This window comes from Gossypium hirsutum, chromosome A04 (assembly GCF_007990345.1).
Source record: "Gossypium hirsutum isolate 1008001.06 chromosome A04, Gossypium_hirsutum_v2.1, whole genome shotgun sequence".
Taxonomy (NCBI): domain Eukaryota; kingdom Viridiplantae; phylum Streptophyta; class Magnoliopsida; order Malvales; family Malvaceae; genus Gossypium; species Gossypium hirsutum.
The window spans coordinates 27,886,991-27,912,629 of record NC_053427.1 but is presented as its reverse complement, the minus strand read 5'-3'; the positions used below and the strand labels follow the sequence as shown (position 1 = coordinate 27,912,629).

Sequence of the window (25,639 nt, the reverse complement as noted above, 5' to 3'; positions counted from 1 at the left end):
TCATCAATGCCTTCAGTTCATCAGCATATACGCACACATTTACTCCATCTCCCTCAACCTTGAACTGCATCAAGATTCCTGCATAAAAGCACTCTTTCTCTACTCTCTGGAATTAGAAACATCCGCAATATTTTCAAACCCAGGCATGTTTATACATATAAGATGGTCAAGAAATTCGAAAGATAGATATGGAAAGATGTTCAGTTAGTCTTATACAAAGCCAATAAAAATACTAATAAAAAACTCTTGAAATGAATAACATCTATCATGGTCATAAGCCACTAACACCATGGATTGTTTGCAATTTGCAACCATGAACTGCAAACTTATCTCCAAAAAAAAAAAAAAAAAAAAAAAACTCCCAATTGAAATGGAATTCAGAAACTACAAAAACAAATAGCATGTGACAAAAAGAAACATCTGAATCCATACATGAGCTGATAAGCATTACTTTTGGAATGGCTTATCAGGTCCAAAAAAGAAGGTAAAATTTCACTGTGATGGTTAACCAGAATGTCACTTGCATTCAACGACGGCTTCAGCAGCCCGTCGAGGCTTGCTTTTGCGCCTGCTACCATTTTGTCGATAGCCAACAGATTTTGATGAATCATCAGTGCTCGATTTTGCTGTAATACAATTTTCTTTCTTGACTGAATCTAAGTTTTCTTTTGCCTGCATTGACCTTTTCCTCTTCCTTCCGTTCTCAGTAGCAGCCTGACTTTTCATCTCTTTGATGGGAACAGAACCTTTCACTTCTTCCCCGTCTTCTTCTTTCTTCTCTGCATCATCTTCATCAACATCATCCTTCAATTGCTTTTGCGGCCTTCCTCTTCTCTTAGATTCTGGAATCTTTTCATCTTCACCACTTCCAGGATCCTCACGAGAAGAAACAATAGTCGGCTTCTTTGCTTTTCCTCTGCCTTTTCTCATTTTACAAGAACCAGTTAGAAAACAATCTCAAACAACTGAAGTAGGTTCCTACAAACACAAAGAAATATATTCAAAAGAATCCACTTCCAATAACAAATGATCAATGAAAACAAGAAAAACAGAGATTATTAAGTGAGAGAGAAATAGGAAATAGCACACTCCATTTCAGAAGGTCACAATATGATTTAGTGCACCATCCTTTAATTTAATGTTCCCTTTTCTAAGAAACAATGGTAAAACACACCTGAACCTCCACAGAAATTCCAATATGGTTCATACAACTACAGCTTTTACCATTTTTTAATGAATAAGAAATGGATTTTATTGTTTTAATTCCACCTCTTTTCCAAAGTTTTCTGGGACTAAATTGAAAGGATAAAAAACTCAACCAAACTGCTCTCAAAAAGAGATTAATCATTGGATTGGAAAAGAACAAAAGATTCAACACAAATAAACCTAATTTCAAACCTAAAAACTGCACAAGAACAGCCCCCAAATCTCAACATCTGTAAACTACAAATCCGAGCAATCTTCAAATAAGTGTAATCACGCTAACAATAGAGGAAACCCAAATCAATACAAAAGCCATAGATTCTAAATCTTTTGTTTTATTTACCTCCCTACATAAGAAGAACATCATCTCTCGTTTATTAACTTCAGGTAAAGTAGGTAAACTATAAGATATTAAATCTGTGTTTCAGTTTAAATATATATTCTTCATCCCTAATAATTACGTCACCAAACACAGCATTAACTTCTTATAAACCAATACACCATAAACAAACATTTTACATAATAGCTTTTTAACTACTTTTTCAAGAGAGAACTCCATTGTTTATTTTTTTTAAAATGAAACAAGAAAGATGAAACTAACCTTAAAACAGACACCAATATTCTGCATCTTTGACACAAAATCCCATTTTTCAGAATCTCATAATAAAAGTCAAGGAAGTTGCTAAAACCCCAAGAGGAAAGAAGAAAATGGACCACTTGTTCCTCTCAATGGTTTTACGAGAATGAAGCCAACAAAGAACAAGATAAGCTCCCCGCCCCCCCCCCCCCCCGAAAACAACGATCTAAACGAAAAATAAAAGAAAACGCAGATCAGAGAATATAGTTTAAGTTAAAGGAAACATCATCAAAAAGCACAGTGAGTATTTTAACAGAGCTAAGGCAAGGTTGAGAAAGAGAAGATTATTAGAACAAGAAATGGTAGGAAGAAGAAATGGTCAGTGGTAAAAGAAGAGATAAGTGTTGAAAGCAAGGGTTCAACTTCAACTTCAACTTCAAGTTATAGCATTGATATTGAACATTTGGTGTACAAACAAAAAAAAAATAGATAAAGGTATTTATTTTGTAGAGTAAAAACTGAAGTAGAAAGAAGTAACACACACTTTGCTCACTGTCAAACAACAAATGTGGGATGATCATCAATTCATCTAAAAGTTTGACTGCTGGTTTTGGGTGACTTTGACTGAATGTGTACGGTGATTATTGCATGACATACAAATATATCTATATAAGCGTTTGTACACAGGATTTTTCCATAGATTGTTACAGATTCTGTAAACTGAGACTTGGTTTAAATCATACGCGCCAGTAGGAGCGTGAGTGAATTCCAAAGGAAAACGCAAAGGCGCGTTATCTTAGTTTAGAGGTAGTGTCACTGTTTTTAGATCAGAAATTTGATTAGCCTCGCTCTTCCCTTTATTTATTTAGGATTTTGATACTTAAAATATACAAACCCTAATTACACTCCTTATAATTCCACAACTATATCATAATAAATTTTAAAATATACTAATTTATAAAAAATTAATATAAATTTTTCTAAAATTTAATATATTAATTATTTGTCATTTGATCCGCTTCAATAGATTCATTTAAAAACTAAAATAAAATCATCATATGTAATATATTGTCTAAAAATATATCATAAAATATAATTATTAATAAATTAACAAGAAAAATAAACATACTATATAATTTATATAATTAATCTAGCATTTCATGTTTATTGAGCTATTCTCTCTCTAGCAGTAAAAATATACTTTTGTTGTGTTCAACTACACATCACTCAACAATTTAGGTTATGTATTAATGCAAGAGAGAAAAGTGATTGCTTATGCTTCTCGACAATTTAAGTCACATGAACAGAATTATCCTACTCATGATCTAGAACTTGCAACAGTAGTTTTCGCTCTGAATATTTGGAGACATGACTGCCTCCGGACATACTAACGTCCAGAGTGTGAATACTGTAATAGAATAAAAAATTACAAGGTGGTATTCGTAAGTATACAAGTCGAGTTGTAATATAAATTTTATAACGAAATAGGTAAGTACTCCGAGGATCGTACTCAAGGAAGGCTAGTACTAAATCAATCTTAACCTAAACAATTAAAGATCTAATTAATACTTGAAGTCAGTTATAGTACAAAAGTAAAATAAGAGATAATTTCAGGGTTTCTTAAACTAAGGAAATAAAATAACAAAAAAGAGTAAAATTACAAGAGATAGAGAAAAATAAAGTGAATCAAATTTGAAGATAGGTGATTTGCTTCCTTAAGCAATCTCAATCAACTGTTATCTTGAGTTCTTCGTCAATCAACTAGTCGCTACCCTAGTAGGATATTTCGATCTTCCACTAACATAGCGAGTCAACAAGAATTACTTATCTTCCGACCTCACAGTCCAGACTGGTTTAGGGTCAAGGTGTTCACGGATAGGCAATACCAATTTTGGGTTAATTCCCACCTTGATGACTTCTTAGGGTTGTCAGGCCTAGGGTTTTTTTCACATTCTTCCTTTCCCAAACAATTAATCCGTTGAATAACCCTACAAAACATTTAAGAGATCATGCTTGCACTTGCTAATCCCCCATAGAAGGATTAGTTTCTCATGGCTTTCATAAACAACATGGAATGAATGGAAGAATTAATAATAGAGAATGGATTGAAATAAAGAGTTTAAGAAAAACCTGATTTATATTGATAATAAGCATGAATCCACAGAAGTTGATCTCCTTCACAATCAGATCTCTTAAAGAAAGCAAATAACTAAAACTAGGAAAACCTAATAAGGAAAGAAAAAAAAGCCTAAGTTTAACGGAAGAAAACTAGGTTAAAACTTAGATGTGTTATACATGTGCTAAAGGAACCTATTTATAGCCTTCAGGTGGTCGTCGTCCTTAACCCTAGGTTAGTTGATGTTCTCGAGCTTAAAGTTCGATTGTATAGACTAAAACGCCCTTACTTCATGTTTTATTCTTGTCACAGAGTTGATGTCGCGGCACACCAAGACCCATGTTGCGAGGTAACAACCAACATGTTCCTCTATAGCCATCTTCAGGAGTATGTCGCAACATTGAAGGCAATTTCTCACTTTCTTTATTCTACTTTTTATGTTGTGACATTGGATCCCCTATGTTGCAACATAGCATCCAGTATTGACCCGAAATTTCTTCTAATGGTCTCCTGCACACTCACAAAGTACGTTAGCTCTCCCTTAGGCCTCATTCGGCACTTAAGGTTAATAAAAGACTCAATGTGCACATTTTATTGAATGTGAACAAAACTAAAGAAACTGAATTAAAAACATAACGAAAACGCTTGTATTCAAGCTCCTTAAATGTGAAAAATAGTTTAATCTGCTGCTCCGAATTACGACAGATCAAACTCCCTCACACTTAAGTCATTGCTTGTCCTCAAGCAACATAAACAAAGATTGCAAAATGAAAGATGACAACCCTTAAGAAAATATGGTATAAGTAATTATTTCAGGGCGTATGACTTAGGCATTTTATGTTTACTAACAATTTCAACGTGATGAGTAGTTGGCTTACCACTTTGGATCATAAACATCTAAGCTCAGTATTTTACAAAATATATAAGTATTAAGGTTTTCATCTATAGGAATCCATTAACAAATCATACAAGTACTTTGATTATCTAAGCAGAATACAAATAGTCATATATGTGAATGTTCAGTATGATTTCCATTCATGTATAAGGATACTTAGGTCACATAGGGCTTTTTGGCTTGTAACGGTCTGTGGCTTAGGACAGGTATGAAATTCAAAAACAATAAGCATCAAAAGGTTACAAATAGGAAAATAATTTGACACATCGTATTTATCCCTATTCTTCCCCCTTTAGGTCTTACCCCTTAACGCCTTATTTCTCTTTCTCTCACCTTTCTTGTCTCTCCATATATAAGAAATCATAGCATGATATAGTAACTAAAGCTAGCCTTACAAGTTTTTTGTGCACTAATGAATTAGTTTTTCTTTCTTTTGTGACTTTGTGACTTTCCTCCTTTTCAATACATCTCACCCATGAATGTTTTTTGGTTAGTTTAAGACTTTTTCTACTCTTACCAAATATCTTTTTGGAATTTTCTTTTTTTTTAGCACATTAGGCTAACTTGTAGTTCCTATTTCACACCAATATTTCCTATTTCACTCTAATTTTACAAACTCCACCATAATGTATCTACTTAACCCTCAATACGTATGGCCAAACGTCTATAATCGTGCGATATAAGACCAAAGAAAAAGGGCATATACAAATTAACATTTTTAGGCTCTGGGTTTGTACTGCGGTTCATCAAGAAGTGTCAAAAGGCCCAAAATTGGTTCTAAAGGTGAAGTATAGATAGGACAGCTTTTTGGCTCTGAATGTGCTCTAAACAATGCCTTAGGTTATCCCTAAATATCTCAACATGCATAAATTTAATTAACCAAACAAATAGAAATTCAACCATTTATCATTCATACTAGCATGTTCATTTCCTTGTATTTTCTATATCACTTGGTACAGATGATAACTTAATACCTATTTTGTAAGGCCCCGAAAATAGGTTTAGTAGTTTTGGGTACATTTACTGGGTTCTGAGTGAAAATTGGGAATTAATCGGGTTGATTAGCGATTAATATTCTTAATTAGTTATCTTAATTTCATCTAAAATCGGCAAATAATATTCTGGAAAATAAAAATATTTTTAGAAAAATTAATTTTATGGTTTTAAGTAATTTGTTGGTAAAAATAAATATTTTGGATTAAATTTGAATTTAAAAATAATTTAAAATGGGGGTTTAATTGGCTGATTTAAAAATATTAATTAAATGGGACTAATTTGAAAAACAAAGGAAATATGCAAGAGATTTTATAGCAAATAAACCATATTTTCGAAATTTTATAGGGAAAAGAGCAAATTGTAGAATAAGAGAAAAGGGGAAGTAGCCTGATGGCAAATTCCCCAAATTTTGAAAATCAAGTGGGGGTTTTCAGTTTTAAAAACTCTACAACTACCTCACTTTCCATGCATTTTTACCCGAATTTAGAGTTTTTTTCCTTTATTTTCTCTTTTTTTCATAAACCAAATATCAGAGAATAGATCTAAACATTTTCTCTCCCAAAATTCTCTCTAAAATCTCTCAAAATAATTTTCGAAGTTGGGCAAAAAGTCATTCAAATTTCTTCAAGCATTTTGATTAATACGTCCAAATCAGTGACTTGAGTTCAATTGAAGGTAATCCTCATCTATAAACTTGTTTTTAAGTTGATTTCAATCATTATTTGTTAATTAAAGTGATTATAATGGATTTTCAACTTTAATTTCTTCTTTCTTGAACTTGGGGATCAATAATGGTGGATCTTTAATTTTGAGTTGGAATCCAAATATTAATAGATGTCTAAGCTCAAAATAGGTTTAATAAGAGGTTTTTAATCTTAAACTAAAAGACCAAACACGTTTTATGAATCAATTTGAGAAATTCGAATTTTATCAAGAACATGGACAATTTTTCTGGAAAATTATGAAACTGATTAAATGATGAAATTAACACTTAGAATACATGTTATTGGACTAGAAATGAAGATTAGAAGTGGTTTGAGGTGCTGAAAAGCAAGTTTAGTTGAGGAATTTCATATTTCGACTTAATTGTACAACATCGGTAAGGTAGTTTAGAGTACTAATTTAGATTCGTATACTTTATCAAATTTTGTGTTTTTTGTTGCTATTGTTAGTTTGTAATGCATAGTTTGCCTTTTTTAAAGCTCCACATCAATCGGAGGAATGTGCAAATCAGAATTGAAGCTCAAACTTTCTTTTTTGAACACATTTTTGCTTAAAGAGCTAAATGTGGAGGTGAGTGATATTAAGAACAATTTGGTAAATTGGCTTGATTATGTGTTAAATTAAAGGTTTAATTGGTGATATTAATGACTTAATTGCATATTGGATGGTTGGATTTTCAAAAATAGGTTTTATTTTATAAAAGAACAAAATGACAATTGGTTTGGTAAGTTGTGTATTATGCTTTTAGCATGATTAAATTATATGGAATAAATTGATATTTGGAGCATGAATTGTTATTTATTGAACATTTGATTAAGGTGTTCTAATTGGTGTATGAATATTGAGAAAATGATATTTGCTATGCTTAATTTTATTGATGTTAAAATTGCTTAGCAACATACTTTTACTTGTATTTTAACATCTTAAATTAAGTGCTTAAACATCGGATTTTATGCCTTGTATGTATGATTATGTTGGCAACATTACATGGTGGATTCATTGGATATAGTTGGCATGCCATAGGATTTGTGAGTACTCACCATTATTTGTGCTATTGTGAGCATATGGATCTTGGTGGACTGATTTGTTTGGAGTAGATAAATGAGTGTTGAGCTTGAGTCTCCACTCGTCAGGTTATTTAAGGCACTATAAATGAGCATGTGGCTTCGGCCCACTCAATTTGGAGGTCTATATTTGATTTGTGGGAGTTCAGAGATCCGTTTATCTAATATATGATCACACATTTACTTAGAGCCATAGATGTATTATGCCAATATAATTGATTGATTGTGTCAATATAATGTTAAAAGATTATTTTACATGCCATGGAAAAAAAATGATTCTTAATTCTTGAAATAACATTTGATGTTATGGTGCAATGTTAACATGTTGTGACTGAAAATTTAATGCTTAATTACTTTGATTTATGCATGATTGGGTGCAAATTACTTGATGTTTTTACTATCATTCATTGAGCTTTTTAAGTTCACACCCTCACATTTTGTGCAGAGAATTTCCGGGTGTAAGGAGTCAAGAAGCGAGTGCAAGGGTGATCCATGAATAAGGCTCAGTAGTGGCTTAAGAAATTTACTTAGATACTATATAAGGGCATTATGATGTTTTTGGGACTAGTGTTATTTTGCTCGTAATATACATTGGACATTAAATTTTGGACTTTAATTTAGGTGATTTTATAATTGCTTTAATACATGATTTTATGTCTAATTGATGCTTGATTTTATAATTTCTTTAATACATGATTTGACTAAAAGAAGGTTGGTAACTATTTAGAAATAAAATTAGGATAGTTTAACCTTAGGTGGTAAAATAACCAAAATACCCTTAGGTTTAAATACTTAGAAAGAGTTAAAAAATGATTCACAAATTGCTTTTGCATTAATAAATGATAGTTAATTAATCATAAATGAGGTGTTCTAATGTTGGGGTGTTCGTTGTGTGGTTGTTAGATGGAGAGTCACTTCGGTGTCTAATGTAATACTTCAAATTCGGGCCGGTCAATCTCAGTCAGGTTTGGGGTGTTACATATTTACAGTGTAACAAACAAAAAATTGGTAGTTTAATAATCAAAAATTTAAAATCTTGCATTATCATGCCAAAATTATTCATAAACACAAGCAACCTATGTACATCCTCCTAACCAATCACTTGTATTTCTGCAAGCTCAAGCATACAAAAGACAAGAAAAATCAAAAGAACATGTAAAAATTTGAAGCAAATTTTTCTATGTTACTCCCCACACTTTGGTTGACACATTGTCCTCAATGTGTAGCTAATAATAAATAATGAAGAAAATTACCTGATTGGTCATGGTCGCTTGAACTCCTATTGGTGGGTGCTTCCTCCTTTGATTATTGAAAGTTCGAATTTGTTTGTGTCTCCTTCGTGTCGGGTTCCTATAAAGAAAAATTTAACAAAATATGACAAAACTAAAAGAAAATCTACTTATTAATCCTACTCTTACAAAGTCTAAATTTCAATCATCTAAAAAATTAATACAAATTTAAAAAAAAATCGTTCAATCATCCTCCTCATCGTCCATCTGCTCATCCTCTTCTTATTCTCCTTCCTCTTTGCTTTCCTATGCTTCTTCATCTTGTTTCGTATTCTTCGGATCGAACATATCAGGTGTATAATTGGGGACTCGTATGTTATTTTTCCTAGAAAACTCTTAAAAAATTGAACCTGATTCTTGCATCCACTGAATCATCCAATCTAACTTTGGATGACTGTTTTCACCAACGTCTTGTTGAGCTTGTGCCAAACTTTGGGACGAGGTGGGTGTAGTTATTGTTTCTTGCTGTTGCTTGTTCCCATCTTTGATCTGTTTGGCCCACAGCTTAATGTATTACTGGAACAAGGTGTCTCTGATAATACTTCGTGATGGTTTCAACAACTGTTTAGTTGATATATCAGGTACACTTGTCTTTTTGCATAAAGTCATCACTCGATGGGGAAAGAACACTCCCACCTTTTGGCTATTAATGCATCTTCCCATGTTCTGATGGATCCATTTGCCAACACACACCTTGCAACACCCCAAATTTTGGGCCTAGATGAATTGGGCTTTAGGCTTTGGGCTTTGGGCTTTGGGCTTTGGGTTTCATAAAATTTTTAAGTGAGAAAGAAAATGACAAAAGACATGTTGCTTTAAGGGTTTAAGGAATTTGAAGTGTCTAGGTTTGTTGGAGAAGTTCTGGGTTCGAGTTTTGTAGTGGAGGAATTTTAATTTAATTATTAAAAGAATCAGGGTTGGGAGTAGTTGGGATTTTAAATAAAGATAGGGGAAAATGGCATCAAAAAGCCTTGTGGAGGAGTGGCTAAGTGACACCACTTAGGGTGTAGGGAGGTAGCATTAGTGGCTAGCAAGGAGATCCGAGGTTCGAATCCTATCTTAGTATTTTTAGGAGTTCAATTTTGGCCTTCTAAAAGGTTGGAAGTGGCATGAATATGGACTCTAAGGGGAGAGTTCAGAAGAGAAAATTTAGGAAATAGATTGGGGAGTTATTAGGGAGAAAAATAAAGAATGAGAAGGGGGAAGTGATGGAGCTGAATTGGGAATTGAGGGCCAGGCAATTTGGCTAGAGGGTATAAATATGTGCTGAGTTTGGGATCCTAGGCTAATGCCAAATTCTTCATTTTTTTCTTTAGTGTCGATTGGCTTTTCCATCTTTGCTAACTAATTCTTTTACCATTTTTTCTCTTCTCAGATCTCTTTTGATTTACCCTTTGGGTTAGACGATTCCTTCTTCTACCCTTCTTCTTTAATTTGTGCCAAATAAACCTTATTCATCATATTAGTTTGAAAGCCGAAAAGCTGAATCTCCCTTGTGCCGATTACTCTTTTGGGGTAAGTACCTTATCTCTTTTTTGGCTAGTATTGTTAATACCGATTACTCCCCTCCCTCACTCTTTTTAATCAACATTAGTAGGGAATTAGTATCGGATCTTGAATTTTAGCTCTCTGCTGAATTACTCATTAGGTGTTTTACGGTTTTGGTAAGTTTTCCTCTCTTATTGGCTAAGGTTGGCCGAATGGTCTTAAGTGAGATAAGGGGGTGAATTATGTTGGATGCTAGTCCCCTAGTATTTGGTTTTAATGAGTAAGATTAATGCAGATCTAGGGAGTACGTGATCAAGGAAAAGCTATTAGGGATTGGTGTTCAAGGTAAGGTTAAGGTGAGGTTTCGATTTTTGGGTAAAATATGTATTAAGCATGCGATTAATTAAAGGGTGATATCGATTGTATGTTTGGGGCTAAGGAAATCGCAACACACTTTATTACCAGGTGTGAACATACACTGCACACAGAAGTAGATCGGCAAAAGTCGAAATGTCAAAAAGCTGAAAGTTTCGCTACGGTAGTCTTGCGAGTGCACGAACACTCGTGAGGAGAAAATTGATAGGTTATTCGAGGCCCATGGGTGACTCCATGGACTTGGGCTGTGAATTGGCCAACCGGGCCAGAATAAGCTTAATGGGCCCGATGGGCTGTTGGGCCTATAATAGGCAAAAAATTGATTATTGATGCTATGTGATAGAAATTCGTATGTGAGCATGAATAAATGTAATTTGGGCCTAATGGGCGATGTGAATATAATTGGGTCAAGTCGGCCATATGAACGTGAATTAGGCCGGATGGGCCATTTAAATGAGATTGGGCCTAGTGGGCCATATGCATGTATGTAGGGTTTTAGGCTTAGTATATGATAACTACATAAAACTTAATTAAATTGTTGAGACCGTGGACATGTCATAGGGGTAAGGTGTGGCAACGGGTATATGCATGTCTAGGATTGGATCTAGGGAGAGCTTGGTACTTGAGCAGTCTTAATGACTCACCTCCTCTTCTCTGGAATCCTACCTGGTGCATAGTATTCGTTCATCTTAGCTCACGGGATTTGTTAACGGGCCAAGGTAAGTGAAAACAATAATAATAGAAAAATTACTAAAATGCCCCTGAGGGCGAAGATGACCAAAATACCCCTATGTGTTGAATGTAAGTTTTATGGATATGACATGCATATCTGCTGCATACATATGATATTCTGCTTAGGTTGCATATGGGATGAGAAATATGGAACGAAGGAGGTATATGAGGATCGCATGGTTGCTTGACAATCGTGGATCCACCGACGACTTTTAAGTCCAATGTATAAATGAAGGTAGTTCCGCAACTGGGCTACCATGGATATGTATCGGTTGGGTGGGTCGATGTTTATATCCCCACATGATGTGTATTGGGGGACAGAGTTGGTATGTAGCGGATGGATTATTGGGATGGGATTGCACTGTATTGCATTACATGTTTGATGTATGGTGATTATTGAATGCTTGTTACTCGTCGAGGGTTGTACACATTGAGTTTGGAAAAACTTACCCCCTCTTTTATTTTTTTTCAGGTGATGCTCAGTAGAAGGTTCGATGTTTGGAGGGACTCTGGGTGGCCAGCTAGCAAGACAACTTTGGCTTGTTTTTCTTTTAAAAGCATATAAGTTTCTATTTTATTAAGTACTTTTCAGACCGGAATGTAATAAGGCTTCCTTTTTGTTATTATTTGGATTATTATTTTTCTGTATTGTAATTACGAGAAATTAAACATAGACTTCCCAAATCATAGTATGTTTTCTACGTTTCTGCAACTAAATTTCGAAATGACAGGTTTTCATAGGTTTTAATAAAATCATATGTTATAAACAGGTTTTTGTGATTGAAAAGAGAGTTTCATAAGTTTATTAAGGTTTCATATTTTTTTTCAAGGAAGGGTTTTCAATGAGCACAAAGTTTTCGTTAAAACACTTCAATGTGATGCACCAGATCTGGCCATAATGTCCGGGCCGGGTTTGGGGTGTTACATTTAATGCTATCAGAGCCAGGTTGTAAAACTCGGGCTGTGAAGTGGGCCATATTACTTGATTTTTGTGTTTAAAAAAAAATCTTGGATCACACCATTTTGAAAAAAAATCTTGCTGAGCGGCACACCGAGTCTCCGACGTCGAGCCAAGTAAGTTCTTCTGTTCTTAAGCTTGTTTAAATTGTTATACAGTAGATAATTAGAGGGCTACTTTAGATGATGTTGTAGAGTGGAACCAAAGCCCGTAAGATCTTAAAACTGTAGAGGATTTTCGAAAACAATCTTCTCTTTAAATATTTTCATAAAACATTGGTTTAATTATTAAACTAACTAAAACTTCATAAAATTTCTAATCCAGATAATACGCGAAGCGACGATGAGTGCTAGAAGAGGTACAATGGGCCGTGGCCAAGGCCATGAAAGTGTTAGGGCTGAACCGTCGGCATTGGGCCATATGCCCGATGTTAGAGTATAAGATGCTCCGGCCTCACCTGTGGCTGGGAATGGACCATATGATCGGGTTGTGGAGGAGGATGCATTATCGCAGGCAATGCTGAGGATTTTGGAAAGGGTCACTGGACCCAATAATGGCACAAGGAATCGGGGGTCCATTCCGGAGCGACTTCGTGCAAATGGGGCTGAGATCTTTAAGGGCGTGGCTGGTATGGATCCTAATGTGGCTGAATACTGGTTGGAGGCCACGGAAAGGATAATGGAGGATTTGGATTGTTCACCTGAACAAAAGCTGAAAGGAGCGGTGTCACTACTTAGGAAAGAAGCTTACCAGTGGTGGCTAACAGTGAAAGAGGGCACCCAACCTGAATGGGTCACGTAGGAGTTCTTCAAGGTGACATTTCAGGGGAAGTATGTAGGTGCGAGTTACGTGGATGCTAGAAGGAAGGAGTTCCTGAACTTGACCCAAGGAAACAAATCTGTGGCAGAGTATGAGGCGAAATTTTTACGCCTTAGTAGGTAAGCAAAAGTTATGGTGGCAATGGACTATGAGTGTTGCATTAGGTTTGAAGATGGACTTAGAGATAGCCTCAGGGTATTGATAGCTCCACAAAGGGAGCGAGTTTTCTTGGAGTTGGTAGAGAAAGCAAAGATAGCGGATGAGGTAAAGCGGACGGAGCGCCTGAATTAGGAAAAAGAAAGGGGTAGGAATAAAAGAGAGGCTGAGACTCCTAGTGTTGGAGAGAGGCCTAGAGCTAGGGCCAGAGATAATGGGCCAATTAGAGCAGGGCCCCCTGCTGTTAATCCAGGGGTGCCACCTTATGTTGATTGTGGGAGAAGCCATAGAGGCGAGTGTTGGAAGAGGATGGGAGCTTGTTTAGCTTGTGGGTTTATGGAGCATAGGATCAGGGATTGCCCTAGAATACTGGGTCGAGTGCCAATAGTGGGTCAAGGTGGTGCTCAGCCACCGAGGGGTGGTCAGCAGCAGCCTGGAGGCCATGGTCAGGCCAAGGGTGGAAACAGTTTGGGCTGTGGAGCACGATCAGAGGTGCTAGTCATGTTGAGGCGAGACAACCAGCATTGGCCTATACAGCACGTCGTCGAGAGGACGGAGACGCTCCAGAGGCGAATATTGGTATGTACTTTATCAATAATGTTCTATTTACTTTGTTTGGAATTAGAGTGCGTAGTGGGGTGTGGTAGTCTATGTTATGCAACTATACTAATAGTTGGGAATTTCGAATACAAAATTTATTTTAGGGGGATAGAGTTGTAACGCTCCGAATTTTGGGTCTAGAAGAATTGGGCTTTAGGTTTCATAAAATTTTTAAGTGAGCAAGAAAATGACAAAAGACATGTTGGCTTTAAGGGTTTAAGGAATTCGAAGTGTCTAGGTTTGTTGGAGAAGTTCTGGGTTCGAGTTTTATGGTGGAGGAATTTTAATTTAATTATTAAAAGAATCAGGATTGGGAGTAGTTGGGCTTTTAAATAAATATAGGGGAAAATGTCATCAAAAAGCCTTATGGAGGAGTGCCTAAGTGACACCACTTAGTGTGTAGGGAGGTGGCGTTAGTGGCTAGCAAGGAGATTCGAGGTTTGAATCCTAGCTTAGTATTTTTAGGAGTTTAATGTTGGCCTTCTAGAAGGTTGGAAGTGGCGTGAATATGGACTCTAAGGGGAGTGTTCAGAATAGAAAATTTAGGAAATAGATTGGGGAGTTATCAGGGAGAAAAATGAGGAGATGAGAAGGGGGAAGTGATGGAGCTGAATTGGGAATTGAGGGTCAAGCAATTTGGCTAGAGGTTATAAATATGTGACGAGTTTGGGATCCTAGGCTAATTCCAAATTCTTCATTTTTTTTAGTGTCGATTGGCTTTTCCATCTTTGCTAGTTGATTCTTTTTCCATTCTTTCTCTCTACAGATCTCTTTTGATTTACCCTTTGGGTTAGCCGATTCCTTCTTCTACCCTTCTTCTTTAATTTGTGCCAAATAAACCTTATTCACCATATTAGTTTGAAAGCCGAAAAGTCAAATCTCCCTTGGGCCGATTACTCTTTTGGGGTAAGTACCTTATCTCTTTTTTGGCTAGTATTGTTAATACCAATTACTCCCCATGCCTCACTCTTTTTAATCAACATTGGTAGGGAATTAGTATCGGATCTCGGATTTTAGCTCTTTGCTGAATTGCTCCTTAGGTGTTTTGCGGTTTTGGTAAGTATTCCTCTCTTATTGGCTAAGGTTGGCCGAACAGTCTTAAGTGAGATAAGGGGGTGAGTTATGTTGGATGCTAGTCCCCTAGTATTTGGTTTTAATGAGTAAGATTAATGCAGATCTAGGGAGTACGTGATTAAGGAAAAGTTATTAGGGATTGGTGTTCAAGGTAAGGTTAAGGTGAGGTTTCGGTTTTTGGGTAAAATATGTGAGCATGAATATAATGTGATTTGGGCCTAATGGGCCATGTGAATATAATTGGGTCTAATAGGCCATATGAAAGTGAATTGGGCCGGATGGGCCATTTAAATGAGATTGGGCCTAGTGGGCCATATGCATGTATGTAGGGGTTTTAGGCTTAGTATATGATGACTACATAAAACTTAATTAAATTGTTGAGACCGTGGACAAGTCATAGGGGTAAGGTGTGGCAACGGGTATGTGCATGTTTAGGATTGGATCTAGGGAGAGCTTGGTACTTAAGCGGTCTTACTGACTCACCTCCTCTTTTCTAGAATCCTACCTGGTGTATAGTATCGTTCATCTTAGCTCACGGGATTTGTTAACGGGCCAAGGTAAGTGAAAACAGTAATAATGGAAAAATTACAGAAATGCCTCTAAAGGCGAAGATGACCAAAATACCCCTATGTGTTGAATGTAAGTTTTATGGATATGACATGCATATCTTCTGCATACATATGATATTCTACTTAGGTTGCATATGGGATGGGAAATATGGAACGGAGGAAGTACATGAGGATCGCATGGTTGCTTGGCAATCGTGGATCCACCAATGGCTTTTAAGCCCAATGTATAAATGAAGGTAGTTCCGCAACCGGGCTACCATGGATGTGTATCGGTTGGGTAGGTCGATATTTATATCCCCACATGATGTGTATCAGGGGATGGAGTTGGTGTGTAGCGGATGGATTATTGGGCTAGGATTGCACTACATTGCATTGCAAGTTTGATGTATGGTGATTATTGAATGCTTGTTACTCATCGAGGGTTGTACACACTGAGTTTGTGAAAACTCACCCCCTCTTTTATGTTTTTTTTCAGGTGATGCTCAGTAGAAGGTTCGATGTTTGGAGGGACTCTGGGTGGCCAGCTAACAAGACAACTTTGGCTTGTTTTTCTTTTAAAAGCATATAAGTTTCTATTTTATTAAGTAATTTTCAGATCGAAACGTAATAGGGCTTCCATTTTTGTTATTATTTGAATTATTATTTTTCTGTATTGTAATTACGAGAAATTAAACATAGACTTCCCAAATCATAGTATGTTTTCTACGTTTCCGCAACTAAATTTCGAAATGACAGGTTTTCATAAAATCATATGTTATAAACAGGTTTTTGTGATTGAAAAGAGAGTTTAATAAGTTTATTAAGGTTTCATATTTTTTTTCAAGGAAGGGTTTTCAATGAAAACAAGATTGTCACTAAAACACTTCAATGTGATGCGCCAGATCTGTCCATAACGTCTGGGCCGGGTTTGGGGTGTTATACACCTGCTTTTTCTGCAAAATAGCATAGAGTAAAACCGCTTTAAGGGTATTAACGTTAGAAATATTTAAATCAGGTACGATTTGTGCGTGAATGAATTAAATCGATATCTTAACCTAAGGAAAGAAAGTGGCTTGATGAAAAGATACTGGATATTAGTACCTGCGCGATACTTCCATTCACCCCTTCCTTTAGTTAAAAAGTTTATAATACTATCTACATCTATGTCTCCAAAATATTCTAATTCAGTTTCATAATCATTGTTATAATATGGAGCATTATAAAATTCACAAAATATTCGAGGGGTTACTCTCACCTCTTTCCCTTGCACAAGTACTGCATCCCATATATGTGATAAATCTTGAAAAGAGTTATATTTCAGGCTTTTAAACTGAAGTATTTGCTTGTAATTAAGAAAATATTTTTGCATTTTAGACTTATTACTAGAGCATTACATACTAAAGCTTGGATTGTGTTTTAACTATAAATTTATGTTAATTTTAATTCTTGGAAAGAGGTTTGGTAGTCTTTTGTAGTAGATGCGTGTAGGATAAAAGAGGCAAGAAGAGGAAAAGAGAACAAAAGAGGTGAAACATTGCCATGGAAAATGGTGGGATAGATTGCCAACAGAAATATCATGACAATTCCAGGAAGATGGCCAACACTCAATCCAGGTCACTCGCAGCCAGCTATATGTGTACCAGATAAATCACCCTGAAAAAGAGGAGTAAAATATGTGTGGTGGGAGTGACATATCTACCCTATAAAAGGAAGAGAGAGAGTAAAAGAAGGACACATGGATTGTGAGGACAAAAGAAAAGAAGGAGAGCAGTACCTCTCTCTACAATAGAATCTTGTGGAGAAATTGCATGGAAAATACAGAAGAGAAGAAGAGGGTAGCAATTAAAAAGAGGAGATCATAGTCGCAAAGAAGAGGAAGAGAAATCTGCCTTGGGTTTTGCGTAAAATCTTGAGAAGAAGCTAAAGAGTAGAGAGAACTTCCTACAGTTATACATTTATTCTGTTTTTCTTGGTTTTAATTTCTGTGATTCGTAAAACTAGAAGAATGTTGATGAATGGCTTAATTTTGGATTTCATTACCCAGCCCATGAGATAATTATCTGTAACAGCCCGATTTTGGGGCTAGTCAAAATAGTGATTTCAGAACCACTAAACTGAGGTTGTAAAAATTATTTTAAATATAATTTTATGTATTGTAACATGATTAGATAAGCACATGAAAATTTTGATGAATTTTAGCGACTGCTTGCCTAATTGTGAAAAAGGACTGAATCGCATAAAGTGCAAAAGTACTGTTTTGCTAGATAAGAGTGTCAATTAGCTAAAGAACCTAATTTGGGGGCCTTAAAGAGAAATTAGACCCCATAATTCTTAGGTTGGCCGGCCATAGTTGAAAAATTGATGGGAAAGTCAAAATTAGGTGGTGTTTGGTCACCAATTTTGATTAGCTTGAATAAAATAAACAATAAAAGGTTTCATTTTTTCACTCTTTCTTCTTCCATCGAAAAATTGGCCATTAGAGGGGTTTTTGAAGTTTGAAAATTTCAGCAATTTTAAGCCTTCACAAGTAAATGGTTTTCATGACTTTTGTTGATGATTTTTTATATTTTTGCACCCCTTGAAGCAAGAGCTTTTAAATGAGGCGACTATTTTGCAAAATGGTTGAAGGTCTAGGGTTTTTCCATGAGAGCATTTAGGTTGTTTTCTAAATTTTTATGGAAGAATGTGATTCTTTGGTGAGTAATAAACAACTTTTGTGAAGGGATTTCTCATGAAAACCCTAATGGGACTATTTTGCATGAGTTGTAAAATAGATAATAAATGTGTGAAATAATAGAAATTTTGGATTGCTTCTAGTATATAAAGTAATCAACTAGGTTTATAATATGAAGAAATTCGATAAAAATCGATTTTCGAGCATAGGGGTAAAATGGTCATTTTGTGAAAGTCTAGGGGCAAAATGACTATTTTGCCCAATTATGAACTTTCGGGTGTCTAAATTGATATGCTGGTGAAATAAATGAATTTTATTAATTTAGATTAAGAGAAACTTGATTTGGGTCTTGATCAGGGTAAGAACAAAGTTTGCGAGGATTAAGCTCGTCTTCATCATTTTGTATCGAGGTAAGTACATATGTAAATAATGTGTTATTGAAGCTTACTTTGGTATATTTTAATAATATACATGTGTAATTCGCTTATTTTTGTTATGTATCTAAGTTCTAATTCTTGCCATGAATGTTTAAATGACATGTTATGCGAGTAAATTACAGTGTGAGCATATGCGATGCTATTCAATTAGATATGAAGCCCCGTTGAACCTTAGACATAACATAGGATACAAAGGGGCATGTTATGAAAATTATGTCGTCTGAACTTATGAGTTGAGTCTGAGTTCATTAGATAAATGCTATAGGTAACATGGGTCCGGGTACTGACTTTGTGTACAGACCTATGAGTGGTTCAATGGGCATACGTTACATAATAGCTATAGGGTCTGAGTCTTGACTTGATAAAAAGGCCCGTGAGTAGCTTAAATGTGAGCATTTCATAGCATGAGGTAGCCCTGATTTCTTATAAGGCATTTAGACACAAAGTCCTCACGTATCCATATGTATTTTGAGAGTTCAATAGGTAACCTGAAGATTTAGTTGGTGAATACTTTGATGAGGTATGTATACCGAACTCATGGTTAGGACCTAAGTAAAGAACTAAGTGTATTAAGTATACATGAATGAAAAGAAGAGTAAGATAGAGACATTAAGGGATTTATATCTTTTGAGTATGACAAGCTACCGTTGGATGAATATGATTTTCTTATAATTTCACTTTATTTGCATATATGTCGTTACTAAGCTCCCATGCTTACCCTCCTTTCTTTTCTTTCCTTATAGTGCCACTAAGCTACCATCGGGGATCCAGTTACATTAAAAGCTTCGATCACACTATCATTCAAGACCTTGGTATAACTAGTTTCATTGTTTTGTTTTCTGGCATGTATAGGGACTTAAATCTTTGTTTAGTGTGTTGTTAGTTAGCCATAATGTGTTGGCTCATATGATGAATATGATACTCATTTTGTATAAGGCCATGGATGATAGTCAATACTCATTTTGATTTATAAATAGAAAATGATATTTTCATGGATGAGTAAATTGCATAAATGAAATGTTGTCCATTGTTGTTATTTTGGCAATGTGATGTGCCCTTATGTTAGTATAGAGTGATTTTTGTGCAGGTTACATAAGTAAGGGTGACAAAAAGGCTTGGTAAATAGCCTTATTTAGTCCACACAGTTCACCACATGGGCATGTGATATTGCTGTATGTCCCCTGCACGTAAGAATTGTAAGTCAGTATGCATGGTAGTAAACACACGGGCAGAGACACGACCTTGTGTCTCAGCCGAGTGAAGGGCACGGCCTAGCACACGGGCATGTGCCTTGGCATCCTCGTGTGGCCCTTAAGAATTACTGACGTCAGAAACAAAATGTCCAAGTTTTTGCACACGGGCTAGGACACAAGCGTGCCATGGCTGTGTGAAGGACACGGGCTAGAGACACAGGCCTGTTCCAGGCCATGTGAAAACCCCTATGGGTGTCTATTTAGAATTGATTCCACAAGGATATAGGACACAGGCGTGTCCCTGTATTGCTTAGGTTGTGTGAGCCACACAGGCCAATAGCACAACCATGTTGAAATGTCACATGAGCGTGTTGCCCCTCCCACACAGGCGTGTTCCCCTGTGTTAAGAGTTATTTTTCAAATTTTTTAAAGGATTCAGATTGTTTCCAAATGGGTCCCAGTGGATGTTTTGGGCTTAGCAGGCTTTTATTAAGGAGTTTATAAATAAAATTGAAAAAGTTTTAGTTTGACCATGTTTTAGTGTTATGAAAATGTCTATATGCATAAGTTTAAGTAATGCCTCATATTCCAACCGGGTATGAGGCACGGGTGTGGGGTATTACATTTAGTGGTATTAGAGCTATGGTTTAGTCGGTTCTCGGACTAACGTTGTGTGTGGACGAGTCTAGCTATACATCCATAAATAGATTGTGATAGTGTGACGACTTCTGATGTTTTAAATTGTGTTTTTATATAGTAATGGATCCCAATTGAACTATGCGGAAGACGTAAAAAGTAATGCACCGGCCTTCGCCAAAGGGGCTGTACCATCTGATAATTGGCCTTCCACGATTAGTCAGTGAGGAGGAGAAGGGGCTCGAGAGGCCTTTCTCCACGCGATGAATAGTGGTACACCAAGTTCGTCCAAGTGAACTATCCCTCAACCCGTCCCCATAGTATCCTAGGGTATGGACCTTGAGAGGCGAAATAGACCTCCAGTGGATAAGATCCTGAAGCTTGGAGTTGAGGAGTTCCGTGCTAATAAAGATGATGACCCTGAAAGGGCAGAATTCTGGCTTGAGAATACCTTCAGGGTATTCGATAAATTATCTTGCACTCCTGAAGAATGCTTGAAGTGTGCCATATATTTGTTGAGGGACTCGACATACTATTGGTGGAAGACATTAGTCTCAGTGGTACCTCAAGAAAGGGTTACATAGGAGTTCTTCCAAGAGGAATTCCGGAAGAAATACATCAGTGAAAGATTTATGGAAAAAAATGTAAGGAATTTCTCGACTTGAAGCAAGGCCGCATGATGGTCACTGAATATGAAAGAGAGTTCGTTCGACTTAGTAAGTACACTCGGGAGTGTGTATCTTCCGAGGCCAAAATGTGTAGAAGGTTCGAAGATGGACTTAATGAGGACATTAGACTGTTAGTGGGTGTCCTTGAGTTGAAAGAGTTTGTAGTACTTGTTGATCGGGCTTGTAAAGTTGAGGATTTAATCAAGGAAAGGAAGAAAATCGAAGTGGAAACTAGAGATGTAAGGAAGAGACATGCGAGCAAGTCATTTCTATTATAGTTTAAGAAATCCAGAGATGCCTACTTCATTCTCATGGATCAGCTGGACATTCGTATCAAGATCGTAGGAAACAAGATTCAAATTTTAAGTCTTGGGCTACATCAGTGGCTAGTATGGGCAATGTCAGATCTTCCAAACCAGAATGCCAGCATTATGGTCGAAATCATTTCGACAAGTGTAGAATGAATAGTGGATTTTGTTTCTGGTGTGGTTCTCAAGACCACTTTATTAAAGATTGCCCCGAAATGACTGACAAAGAGAAATTTTAGAGTACAAGGCCAAGTGGCACCAATTTTAAAGGAAAACCTCAGAAGAATGATGGAGTTAGGGCTGGTAGCAGGAATGAGACGAGAGACACTACCGTAAGGTCTGAAGCTAGAGCTCCGGCTAGAACTTATGCCATACGTGTACGTGAAGATGCATCCTCTCCTGATGTGATCACCGGTACATTCTCTCTCTATGGTAATACTGTTATTGCTTTGATTGACCCTGGTTCTACTCATTCGTATGTGTGCATGAAGTTCGTGTCTAGCCCAAATATGCATGTTGAGTCTACAGAGTTTATGATTAAAGTGTCAAACACGTTAGGAAAACATGTGATGGTCGATAAAGTATATAAAAAATGTCCTTTAGTAGTTAAAGGTTATTATTTTTCGTTCGATTTGATGCAGTTCCCATTCGATTAGTTTAATGTCATATTGGGTATGGACTGGTTGACATTCCATGATGCTATAGTAAATTTTAGACAAAAGGCTATTAAATTAAAATGTGAAATTGGTGAAATCCTTTGGGTTGAATCAAGTGAGCTAGCGAACTCGCCTATGGTGATATCCTCCATGTCTGCCCAGAAGTGTTTAAGGAAAGGATGTGAAGCTTATTTGGCTTTTGTAAGTGAATATGTGGATGTATTCCCGAAAGAATTGCCTAGGTTACCCCCTAATAGAGAGGTTGAATTTGGTATAGAGTTAATGCTAGGGACCACGCCTATTTTGATTGCTCCGTATCGAATGGCCCCGATTGAGTTGAAAAACCTAAATTTATAGTTGCAAGAATTGACCGAAAAGGGTTTTGTGAGACCAAGCTTTTCACCGTGGGGTGCTCTGGTGTTATTTTTGAAAAAGAAAGATGGATCTATGAGGTTGTGCATAGATTATCAGCAGTTAAATAAGAGGACGATCTGTTGCTACGAATTGACAACTTGTTTGACCAACTGAAGGGAGCAACATGGTTTTTTAAGATAGACTTGAGATCTGGCTACTATCAACTACGAGTTAAAGAAGCAGATGTGCCTAAAATCGCTTTTAGGATGCGGTATGGCCACTATGAGTTTCTCGTCATGCCTTTTGGCTTAACAAATGCTCCCGCCGTGTTTATGGATTTAATGAATAGAGTATTTCGACCATATCTAGATAAGTTTGTAGTTGTCTTCATCAATGACATCCTGATATACTCTAGAGACAGGATAGAACATGTCGAACACTTGAGAACCATTTTGCAGACTCTGAGGGACAATCAGTTGTATGTCAAATTTAGTAAAAGTGAGTTTTGGCTTAGAGAAGTCAATTTTTTGGGCCATATTATTTCGAGTGATGGTATTAGGGTTGATCCCAGTAAAGTTTCTGCTATTGTTGAATAGAAACCACCAAAGAATATGACTGAAATTAGGAGCTTTTTAGGGTTGGCCGGTTGTTACAGGCGAATTGTAAAGGACTTCTCTATGATTGCGACTCCCATGGCAAGGTTGCTTCAAAAAGGTGTTAACTTTGAATGGCCGGATAAGTGTCAGCAGAGTTTTGAGAAGTTGAAGATGTTAATGACTGAGGCTCCCGTACTAGTACAACCTAAATCAGGAAAAAAGTTCGTGATTTATAGTGATGCTTCTTTGAATGGGTTGGGATGTGTACTTATGCAAGAGGGAAAAGTTGTGGCTTATGCCTCGAGACAATTGAAACCTCACAAGAAGAACTATTTGACATGACCTAGAGTTGGCATGTAACACCCCGAACCCGAGACCGTCGCCGGAGTCGAACACGAGGTGTTAACAAACTTCAAACCACTTATTAAAAATTTCCTAGACAAGCTGCCAATCTGCGTACTATTCGCTTTAAAAATCATATCTTGAGTTCTGAAAGTTGAAATCCATTTCCGTAAATTTTCCCCAGAACTAGACTCATATATCTATATGGTAGAATTTTTGTAGAATTTTTGGTTGGGCCAATTGGTACATTTTATTAGTTAAAGTCGTCCCTGTTCCTGGGTTCGACTACTCTGACCTTTGTGCATTACGACTTAGATATCTCCCTTTACAGAGCTTCAATACTTATGCCATTAGTTTCTAATGAAACTAGACTCAAAAGGGAATCTATAAATATAAGGAATGACTTCTAATTGTCTCTGATTAATTTATGGTGAATCTCTAAAGTCGGAACAGGGGATCCAGAAATTGCTCTGGTCCTGTTTCACAAGGGTTTAATTATCTCCTAACATACAGCTCATATGGTCGTTTTGTTTCGTCTATATGAAAATAGACTCATCGAGATTCGATTACATAATTTATTCATTAATTAATTCCATTCCTACTATTTTTAGTGATTTTTCAATCTCACGTCACTGCTGCTGCCAGCATCTGTTACTAAAGCAACTATGCCTATTTCGTGATTTCTCCTTGATCTAACTAGTAATTCATCATACATATCACAAATTATGATCATGACTAGCCATGCCAAAGGCTAATCATTGTCAAACATCTCCCTACTACACTATTGCCATATCATGAATTTTAACACCAAAAATAATCAACCATGACATATGGCATAAAAATCGAATTACCAAGACTTGCGACCTAACATTATAGAACCAAATCCAACCGAACATTTATGCCATTTCGCATGGCTAAAAGTTTACATACCAAATTTCAACAAAACATATTAGCCTATACATGCCAAAATGTTCTCCTAGACCGACTAAAAAGAAGATACCAAAAGTTGCTAGCCGGTGTGATGACTTCGATGACAGTCCCGAGCACGCAAAAAGACGAGTCCAAGAAACCTAAAGTAGGTGACAAGCAAACACCGAGTGAGTATATAACTCAGTAAGTCATAAGCATTACATTGCCGTTCAGTAATAATATATCATAAGAGAAAATAAATAATGCGGGATTAAAATCCTCCATCCATACCCAAATTGTGCTATAATTCCTTAGGCATTTCGGTTCGATCTCATACCAAGCCCTACTTTGACATTTCATACATTACACCATATGACATTGGATGCATTTATCTTCAAGTATAATCACCACATAGGTTCAAGACTTACCAAGCTCAATCCCAAATATAAATAAAATGTCTATTCCTCATGAGCTCAAGGTGTTTACTCGTACCGCTGTCCATGATTGACTTGATAAGGCCGTACACTTAGAGCATGTATATTTATTAGAGAATGTATAATAAGCCCGCACACTTAGTGCTTAATAGTCAAACTCGCACACTTAGTGCTATACAATTTGAACCCGCACACTTAGTGCCAATCTCATGATCATAAATGTTTACACCCGCACACTTAGTGCCGAAACCAACAACTCAATACATCTCACCTCTTTTCTTTTCCATTCAATACTTTCATCACCCCATGCATACATGTATATATATTTATCATTCCATTCAGCATCATTACATAGACGTTATGACCATTTAAATTAATACAAAATATATGCTTAATGACTTACCTTGTGTTGGGTAAGACGGTTCCAACTCGGCTACTCGATGATCTTTTCTTTGCCTTTGCTTGATTCTCCTCCTTTAACTCCTTGAGCTTGATCAATAAATCAACTAGTTTAACCACCTTGCTAAATATTTATAATCCAATTACACATGCATATGTTTGTTAGTGTATTCGACAACCATCCTCACTAATTACCCATTTAGTCGATTATACACATAATCAAAGGTAACCTCACGAATGGGCATACTTATGTATATATATACACTTCCGAATGGGCATCACAATTAGATTTAACACCACCTTCATACTCAATTAGATGGCCGAATGTATGTACAATGTCAACTATAACATCATTTAAACATCTAATTTCATCTCATGAACACTTGATCGAATTTTCCTAATCTAGCATATTTTCGCATC

The 25,639-nt window shown here is 36.3% G+C and overlaps 2 protein-coding genes across 4 annotated transcripts; one reads left to right on the top strand and one right to left on the bottom strand.

Moving 5' to 3' along the window:
- Window positions 1-246: 246 nt before the first annotated feature.
- On the bottom strand, window positions 247-2,266 carry LOC107948479 (uncharacterized). 3 transcript variants are annotated; one of them, XM_016883039.2, is made up of 2 exons: window positions 1,805-2,266; window positions 247-978 (listed from the first exon to the last, which is right to left on the bottom strand). In XM_016883039.2, exon 2 carries the CDS (start codon window positions 928-930, stop codon window positions 517-519), a length of 414 nt encoding a protein of 137 aa, XP_016738528.1. In that variant the 5' UTR covers window positions 931-978; window positions 1,805-2,266; the 3' UTR covers window positions 247-516. The 3 variants fall into 3 exon arrangements, with proteins under 3 accessions (XP_016738528.1, XP_016738529.1, XP_016738530.1); XM_016883040.2 differs by lacking the exon at window positions 1,805-2,266 and adding an exon at window positions 1,547-1,787; XM_016883041.2 differs by lacking the exon at window positions 1,805-2,266 and adding an exon at window positions 1,399-1,539.
- An 18,619-nt stretch (window positions 2,267-20,885) lies between these two features.
- Window positions 20,886-21,499, top strand: LOC107947871 (uncharacterized). Its single transcript, XM_016882379.1, has 2 exons — window positions 20,886-21,113; window positions 21,203-21,499. Exons 1-2 carry the CDS (start codon window positions 20,886-20,888, stop codon window positions 21,497-21,499), a joined length of 525 nt encoding a protein of 174 aa, XP_016737868.1.
- The last annotated feature ends 4,140 nt before the right edge of the window (window positions 21,500-25,639 follow it).

Coding starts and splice junctions, on each gene's coding strand:
- LOC107948479 (XM_016883039.2), bottom strand. CDS start 930: ATGAGAAAAGGCAGAGGAAAAGCAAAGAAGCCGACTATTGTTTCTTCT.
- LOC107947871 (XM_016882379.1), top strand. CDS start 20,886: ATGGACCTTGAGAGGCGAAATAGACCTCCAGTGGATAAGATCCTGAAG. Junction 21,114..21,202: donor GGAAGACATTAGTCTCAGTG/GTACCTCAAGAA, acceptor AAAAAATGTAAG/GAATTTCTCGACTTGAAGCA.